At 32.7% G+C, this 9,434-nt stretch overlaps 1 protein-coding gene across 6 annotated transcripts in view; it reads left to right on the top strand.

The window, feature by feature from the left end:
• Nucleotides 1-9,434, top strand: part of LOC106868291 (voltage-dependent calcium channel subunit alpha-2/delta-2) — a 207,694-nt gene that overhangs the window by 181,737 nt on the left and 16,523 nt on the right. For all 6 annotated transcript variants that reach the window (XM_052969102.1, XM_052969096.1, XM_052969095.1 and 3 more), the window contains 4 exons: nt 559-662; nt 1,935-2,012; nt 4,158-4,327; nt 7,499-7,569. In XM_052969102.1, the coding sequence (XP_052825062.1) occupies nt 559-662; nt 1,935-2,012; nt 4,158-4,327; nt 7,499-7,569 (423 nt within the window). The remainder of the gene's footprint in view (nt 1-558; nt 663-1,934; nt 2,013-4,157; nt 4,328-7,498; nt 7,570-9,434) is intronic.

The raw sequence follows: 9,434 nt of genomic DNA, 5'->3' as shown, positions 1-9,434 counted from the left end.
ACGACCTTGCTCGAATGATTTTCTAACGTGCCACCAGCACAAGTGCTAGAAGGCAATGCTGGTAACGATTACGCTCAAATGGTGCTATTTATGGGCCACTAGCACGGAAGCCAGACAGCTGCTCTGGCAATGAACACACTTGGACAGTGCTGTTAGCGCTCCACTGGCGCAGGTGCCAGTCATCGAGTATGGTTCAATTACGATTTCACTTGCCCCAACAGGTCTTCGCAAGCAGTGTTTAGTGTCCAATGAAAGAGAGGTTGGCATGGGTGCCAGTCATCAGATTCGGTTCGATTTCGATTTCAGATTTTAAATTCCAAATTACAATTTGATTTTAGTTTTAAAAAATAGCAAAAGAGTATTCATGAAGTTACAATTACAAACTATATTCCTCTATTAGTGGTCATGCTTGCTATAATTTTGGCTTGTATGGAATCTTTTTGTTAAACAAATATGATCCCTGTTTAGACCATTTTCAATTATTTCTTTATACTTTAAATGCAAAGTTGAACATTTTTATGTCTAGCATGTTTTATTATCTCCCAACATTATTTCCAGTGAGAAAGATCGCTATGTTATGTGGCGAGATGTTTGGAAAGCTGATTATTACCAACGAGCAATGCAGGTTGATTACTTCGTTTATACAGCACCATATAGAAAAGGTTTGTTATTTTCATTAGCAATTACTTTGAAATTGAATTAATTCTCTAATTTTTCTTGATATTTATTTTGCAATATATGTTTTGGGGAGCAATTGGAGAGTGACATCATGGAAAAAGCAAATGTAAAAATTATGGTTCTTTGAGTTGGTTGTGAAGGTCATGGAGTAGAAGTGAAAAACTCAATGATATAGTTGGATCAGATGATAAGGCTGTATGCAAAAGAAATCTGTCAATTTAATACTAATATGTAAACAAAATGGGCTTGGCCTAAAGTCTTTTTTAAAAATTATTTTATTCTTTTATATGTTTCAGCCTTGATGCTATTGTTTCAATAGAGTTGTAATATGTTGAGGGGGAAAATCAAATCTACAATCTGATCTTAATATCAAATTGATTTTATTTCACTTTATGCCTTTACTGATAAGGAAAGAAGTTTTTAATGGCTTCATCAGAAGAGAAAAGGCAGTGCTCCTGACTTTTTTTCTGAGTCTTCAAAACTGGTTGGAAGTTGGGATAAAGTTAACCACAAACCAGACACCTGGCCCAAATACTTGCAATAGAGTGACTTTGATAAAGGCACCCAGGTTGTTAAACTGGGTAGCATATTAGGTTTCACACTTTCACAGTCCTTCCATTTGTATTCTACACAGTCTCTGTTTGCTAAATTTTATTTACAAGGCTTTGGTCAACTTTAGAGCTATAAAAGACACTTGCTCAAAGTGGCATGCTGTGGGAGATCAGATATAAAGCTATGCAGTTGGGAAGCAAACACATATTTATGCCTGTGTTCATTTTATATGATTCTATATTTGTGTGAGATAAATAAATATTTATTGGTTTTGATATGAACAGTCATAGATATTCATTAAACAGGGATTGTTAAAGAAACTTATTGAAATTATTTTTCTCAAAATTATGTTTCTAACCATAGCTTTCTATGAATGGATTGTGTTGTTGAGAGGGATTTCTCATGGCTTTCTCAACATAAGGATAAAGTTCAAAACTTTTCAGAAAGAAAGAAATGAGTATTATTTATTTCCCAAATGCTTGTATTCTATTTAAATTTATATCATAAATGGAATATTCCACATGTAGCTATTTCTCCATTTCTGTAGGGTACTTTGTTTCATTTGGTTGTTCACTAAATTCTTAAATTTGTATTTACAAATAATTTACTTTTCATATCTTATGAATTAATTAGGAAATAAGTATCTTATAAAAACTTAGATTAAATGTAATTCTCGTGGATTTTCATATTTTCTTACTCTCTAGGATCACTAGAAAATTCAACAGCACCACCAATAACTGTTGTAAAATCTGTCAAAATCAATAACAGCATAAAAACAGCTGGTAAGATTCATTGAAATTTATTTATTTGATCTTTGCTATATTTGTTATCCATTTTTTAAATGCTTTAAAATTCCTTGATAAATAAATGTCTCATAAAAATATTTAGTCGGAAAGGACTATAAATAGAATATTGTGTCTGGGGAGAGTCATTCTCTTTTAGTGCCTTATCAAATTAACACACCGATTTCCACTTGTTTACATTATTTATTTATTTATTTTTACTAAAATTTTTGTTGCGACTTGCTTTGATTTTGCAATCCTGTTGTCTATTAAAAAGGTTGCAAGTTGCAACAAAAATTTTAGTAAAAGTAAATAAGCAAGTGAGTGGAAATCGGTGAGTGTGTTAAATTAATAAGGCACTAAAAGAGAATGACTCTCTCTAGACACAATAAAATATGCTTCACAAATTCACATAAAGAATCTTCCAGACCAAATACAAAAACGAAATGAAGTCAGATGTTCTTCATTTGTATTCAATGTAGTGGGATTAGTGTTGTAATAGAGTGTCTCTTTGCTTGTGTGACTACAGATTGGAGAATAATCAGAATAATGATAATGTACTTGAGCAGTAATCAAGAGATTGTGTTCAACAGTTACACAACATATATTTTTATCTTTCTTCTTATTTGTCTTATATAGAGTAAAAGCAGAAATTTCACATATAATTCATATTTTATAGTCAGCAACTGTTTCATTAGGATAAAAGGATAAAGATCCTTCCTAAATCATATTGACTCACAGGGCCAGTTTGCTGGTTTTGGTGGCATATATACAAGTATCCCCCCACCCCACTGGATGGGATACTGGTCCACCACAGGAATATTCGTTTTTGCCAGCTGAGTGGACTGAAACAACATGAAATGGAAAGTTTTTGCTCAAGAACACAACACATCAACCAGTCGGAGAACTGAAACTACAATCTTGCGATTATGAGTCTGACACCATCACCACTAAGCCACGTGCCTTCATGTTTCTTTAGGATAAACATCATTACATGTATGATTACATATCTGCAAAACATAATCAGTTTAAATTAATTTAAAAGCTCTCTGTATGTGTATATGTTATATTGTCTATATGTATACACATAAATCCATCTGGTTAGATAATGGTATGGAGCTCTACAGAGCAAACAGTAGAAGATTGTAATGAGGATTTTATGTTACTCAGGTACCTAGAACACTATCAACTAAAGAAAGTTACAGCTTTCCACATAACACACTATCTGATGATTTCAGATATCAGTTGTGGAAATATATCACAAATCATGACTCATGGCTTCAATATTTCTTTTTCTTTGTAAAGTAGTAATGTTGTATGTATATTATATCTGCCGGGTATCAAAACAGTAGTAACATTGAACAGCCATGTTGATGTGGCAATTAACTTTACTTGTTAGAATAGTTACAACTCTCATCTCTTATTGAGATTTTACAACTAGCTACTTTGCTTTTTGCAAATCAGTGACTGATGTCACTATGTTTTCTATATATTGCTTACTGGAGTGGATTCTGGCCATCTCTCTAGTGACCAAGTGTTCACTACTGAGGATGAGCAAAACTAGCTCAAAACTGAGTCAGTGTTGCAAACCTGTTGTCTGCTGGAGGGTGGTAGGGGTTTGCTTCCCTGCTTGCAGTATATACAGGGTGCAGGCTGCACCTATAAGATCTGCACCTGAAGATCTGCCTGGGGTTAAAACAGTAGTAACATTGAACAACCATATTGATGTGGCAATTAACTTTACTTGTAGAACTTGGCTATCTCTTTAATATACTGCTTTATAGATAACATAAAAATATTTTATTTCTGTATTGCCAGCACTTATCACTCACATTGCTTTGAATTCAACAAATAATATTTATAATATAATTTCTTTACTATTGTTCATATGAAACTAATTTATAGTAATCAATAAGCTATCAATATTTAAAGTAATCAATAAGGAAGATATATTATTTGATAAAAAAATTGTAAATGTAAAATAAAGTCTATTATTGCTATATGAAATGATAAATGTGCGCTTAACTGTTATATTTTCGGTTGAAAACCTCAATATAATGATTAAAAATTCTAGAAAAATATATTCTAATTAAACTTTTAAAGAAAAGTTTCATTAACGTGCTTTTATTTATTTATTTTTTTCAGTGATTGGCGTTACAATGAATCACAGTAGAATAATGGAAGAATTGTTAACAGCTTCAGACTATGGTAATTCGGATCAGTATCATTGCCGTGAAAGTGATAAATTAATTTGTTATCTTTTGGATGATGGAGCCTTTGTTATCTCAACAAACCAAGAAGATAAACTTGGTGCAGTAAGTATATGTTATTGTGTAGTCTCAGACCAAGTTCTGAATGAGCCAACCTACGATCAAACCAATTCTAGTTATGACCACCAAGTTGTTTAAGCAGAATGCATTTCAAGCTACATTAGCCAATGTGTTCTTTTTTTTTTTAATGGTAGGGTATGACCAGGTATATTTCACTATTATTTTTAGCAGGTCAAGCAACCATCCATTATAGACGGTTTTTGTTGGTTGAAATTAGAAGTAAACAATGGGTATGCTGAATGAAATTTTTAATATCATGCATCAAAATAACTCTGAAATTAAACCCATTACCAATATATTGGGTTGGTGCATAATTATTGTGGCTTTTTTCAACAAATTTTATCCAACAAAATCAATAACATGTAACAAAAACATGTTTAAATGATTATTCCGGAGCATATTCCCCATCTACTTCAATTACTGCTTCCCATTTATTTGGCAGACAGTCAGACCATCATTTAAAGATGTTTTTGTTCAATATTGTTATTGTTTTTGTTGAATAAAATTTGTTGAAAAAAGCCGCAATAATTATGCACCAACCCAATAACCTACTACATATGAGGAAAATCGGTGTGTGTTTGTTTGTGGCGTTGTTAGCTAACTCCTCCTACATCATTTTATTTATTTTGATGAAACTTGACACGTGAGTAGAACTCATGTCTGGAAACCTTGTGACATACTTAAATTGTTGAAAAAATTGATAATACGGCCTCTGGAAGAGACTTTTATATCTACCTCATATAACTAATTTTTTTTAAACACTCAAGGGAAATAACCCATTTCTTTGTTTATGTTCAATTACTTTGAATATTGATTTTTTTGTGTGTCCTATTTCTAATTTTTGCAGACAATATCACTTTTATACTTTATTTGACATGTGAGTAGAACTCATGTCTGAAAACCTCATGGCATACTTAGATTGTTGAAAAAAATGGATTCTTATATCTACTACATAATACTAATATTTTATTTAAACAACCCAAGGGAAATAATCCATACCACCTGCAGATTTTAGCAAAGTGATCAATATTTGATTGTTACGATCAGCCGACCTAATTCTGCATTTCACTACTCATAGTTTTGAACTGCTAAACATTATCATTGCACTTCCTTGATTTGAATCTTAAACATTAAAGACTTCATTCATACATTTCTATACATACATACTTTTTTGAATATCCATTACTCCGATAATTCTGCATTTTTACAGTTACACTTTTCCATGACAGTAGATAAATTTTTTATTCCACAATGTCTATGTAGTGGCTTCATGCAGGCATAGTGTAGATTCGATCCTTGATTGCCAAATTTCACTTAACACTTCATCAGCACTTTTCTCACGGCAAAACAATAGTTTTTCTGTGAATGACAGCAGTTATACATTTCCCAGATGCCTTTGCTAAGCAGAATAATGTCTTTGCCTTTCGCCAACCTCCAGCAACCTCTCTCACCAACCTCTGACAATCTTTCTCGCCAACCTCCAAAAACCTCTCCCGCCAACCTCCAACAATCACTCCCTCCTCCAGCTGACAGTTTTTTGTACTTTTCTGTAACAGAAAATACACCTTTTGCGGCAGTTATAATGAAATTGCTTTCTTATATCAGAGTAATAAGGTGTTTCAATAGAATATCTTTACTCCTGGGAATTACCGGGTACACCAGCTAGTATACATAAAAGAGGTAGTAGTAGTAGTAGTAGCAGTACATATTTTACTGGCAACGTAAAATACTGTATATTTGAGTTCAAGTAATGATTAAGGTTACAGGTATTCTCTCAACTCCTTAAGATGCAAATGTTTTTCTGTGTTGTCAGTTGTCATTTTACTTAGACTATTACAGTAAAATGTCAATAGATGAAAGAAGCCATTACAGACTATTTCTTTCTATTTCTACATCTGTTAATAAAAGTACAAAATTTTGTTTATGAAGTATGTATAAAGGAGTGCTTATCATTTCAGATTCAATTTGACATGGACACAAACTGAACACCTTAGGTTACCATCATCAATGGCTACCTATTAAATTTCTTGTTTGTAAGATGAAATTTAAGTTATTCACAGGGAGCATAATAGTGTTAAACTCCTATGAATTCTGGTTTGTACATTGTAACCAAAATGTAAGAAATTGTGTGCATGTATATATATGCACACACACAGAGTTTAAAATATGGATTCAGTGAACAGTGAATATATAACATCTTTATATATATATACATGCACACACATTTAAAATAGTAGTATAAAATATGAATTCAGAGAATAGTGAGGTTGCAAAACGGCCATAATTATATGGAAGTCAAGTGGTTAAATGAATCTACCTTCACCTCTCTCACTTCCTGATTTTATGCCTGTGAATACAGTTTGAAAAATATATTATAAACCAAGTATGAATAACCAACAACAAAATAGGCTAAATTGTTCAACAATACATTATGCATGTATTGTTTTATTTCAGGTACTTATCTGTCTCAAAATGCATATTAAAAATGTGTCTTAATGTCTTTCAAAGTTTGTATTATATTCATTCATTCCATATGCATGTTAAGTTCTCTCAAAACATGTATCAACATTCTAACAATATATGGTTTATTTGTTTTTTACTTTTCCTTCTTCCAATCTCCTCAAAATTTATCTAAACAAATTAGAAGCCATAAAAATTGACAGCATTTCATTATATTTGAAGTTACTTTGCAATTATTTATCCATGAAGAATATGTAAAAGAAATTACATCTGTCAGAAATAACTTACATTTTAAAAGTAAAAATTTGTAGGTACTGGTGCCACATAAAAAGCACTTGTTCTAGTGCCATGTAAAAAGCACTGATGATGATGATGCCATGTGAAAAGCACCCAGTACACTCTGTAAAGTGAATGGCATTAGGAAGAGCATCCAGCCATAGAAACCAAGTCAAAACTGACTATGGAATTTGGTGCAACCACTGGCCTTACCAGTTCCTATCAAACTGTCTAACCCTTGCTAGTATGGAAAACAGAGATTAAATGTTGATGATGATGATGTACTTAGAAAATGAAATTGTGTTGCCTTTGGAAAAAAAGCGACTAAAATTACACATTCCTATCACTTCTATTTTAAATTTGAAGTCTGAATTTTTTTCTAAAGTTTATTTTTTCTTTTGACATTTTACTTTACCTCAGGTTGGGCAATTTTTAGGTAATGTTGACAGAGGACTAATGTTTGGTCTAATAAACCGCACTGTCTATGTAAAGTAAGTACCTTTCTTAATATTTTAATTCATATATTGTGTATGTCATGTCAACTTTGGAGTGTTGTTGATTCATATCTCCCTTTCTCATATGGAACTGGCATCAAATTTTAAGAAATCAAGATAAAGTTGAGATAATTTTAAGAAATCAAGGATTTATGTTTCATGGTATTTAATATATCTATATTTGTCTATGTTTTTCATGCCTCTGGCCACCCAATTATTTCTCTCAGCTCAGTTTTGTTTCGATTATGCAAACTTTGTAGGACATAGATTTATGTATATTCTGTATATGTCTAACTCCCTTGGCTGTTGGAGGTATGTAAGGTAGGACAATTATCATATTAGTAATACCTATTGAGGCAACTGCTTACCCCAGCAATTCCCTTTCACTCATTCCTTCATCGTTCTCCTATCTACTGTAGCATTCTGATACTGTAAATAATTACAGCAGAACTTGTTGCTACATTCACCATATTACCATTTCTGTACTGCCAGTCACCACTCTTTCTCCTCTGAGTTACTCCTTGTCAACATCTCTCCCTCATTCTTATCCTTTTCCTCATATTGACATTTACCACTTCCACCCCTATTCAGCATTCACTAAATTTATCTCCTATATACATCCTACCACCTCCATGCCACGTTTATGTCCAACTGTCTCCTACTTCCCTCTTACACTCTTATCCACCTTCCCTGATTCTTCTACATCTACACATTCTACTATTTACTTTGACGGTACATTCTGGTGTCTCATCACCACCATATTAACTTCTTGTTTAAGCATCAATCCCCTTTCCCACCATGTAAAATTTGAGGTTGTCCTTAATCTCTTCTGCAATAAGTCTGTCCCTACTCCTCCTCTCATACCTCTCAACACCCTGCATAAAGTGACTACCTTATCTCCCATCCTCCTCAAGGAAGGGAGCTCTTTAGCCTTGCAAATTATTAGCAACCTCTCTAGTACTGATGCTGCAAAAAAAAAAAAAAGCACCTAGTACACCTTTAAAGTGGTTGGCATTAAGAAGAGCATCCAGCCATAGAAACCATGCCAAAACTGAGTCACTGGAGCTAAACAGTCCTCTGACTTGTTGAATCCTATCAAAACATCCAACCCATGCCAGCATGGAAAGTAAATTATTTACATGCTGTTTGACCATTTCACATGACTTTATTCATTAAACTTATCAAAACTTTTGTCATACTGTTTTGATTTCATTTTTTGATAAAAAATTTATCAATGTTTTTGCCTTCATTTTGTGATAGACAGCTATCACACAGAAAATGCTATCTTCCAAGTCCTGTTTTCCAATTGAGTAAACATTATTAAACTTCAAACCTCTGTAACTTTTTTCTAAAATTTTTCAGGAATATAGGAATCATAAAATTGGATTCAGACTGAAAAATTACATCAATATACCAAATTTGAAAATTTTCACTTAGTTTTAAAATTTCAAAATCTGCGACAATAACAGAAAAAAACCACTCTATTTGTCACTCTGTCTTTTATACTTTTCTCATTATAAACTTCCCCTCTCTGTATATATTTACCACACTCTCTTTCACTCTTCTTCTGCTTATGTATATTGCTCATGCTGAGTGTATGTGTGTTTGTCAGTGTGCATGTAAGGAATTTTATTAGGACAACAGTCAAAAGACCCTCACAACACAGCAGCAGCAAGCTAAGAAAAACTTTTACATCTATGCACCAAGTGGAAAAACTTTGTTTATTGAGACATTATAGATTTCCCCAAATAATACTAAAATCCATTCTGATCAAGAGGCTTGTCTGTTGAAGACATGTTCTGACATGGAATAAAAAAAAAATTGAAATAAAAGCATTCTATTGGGAAAATTGCCCAACACCA

Source organism: Octopus bimaculoides, chromosome 1 (assembly GCF_001194135.2).
Source record: "Octopus bimaculoides isolate UCB-OBI-ISO-001 chromosome 1, ASM119413v2, whole genome shotgun sequence".
Lineage (NCBI taxonomy): Eukaryota > Metazoa > Mollusca > Cephalopoda > Octopoda > Octopodidae > Octopus > Octopus bimaculoides.
The sequence above is the reverse complement of the archived record's forward strand: the minus strand, read 5'-3'. Positions and strand labels throughout refer to the sequence as shown.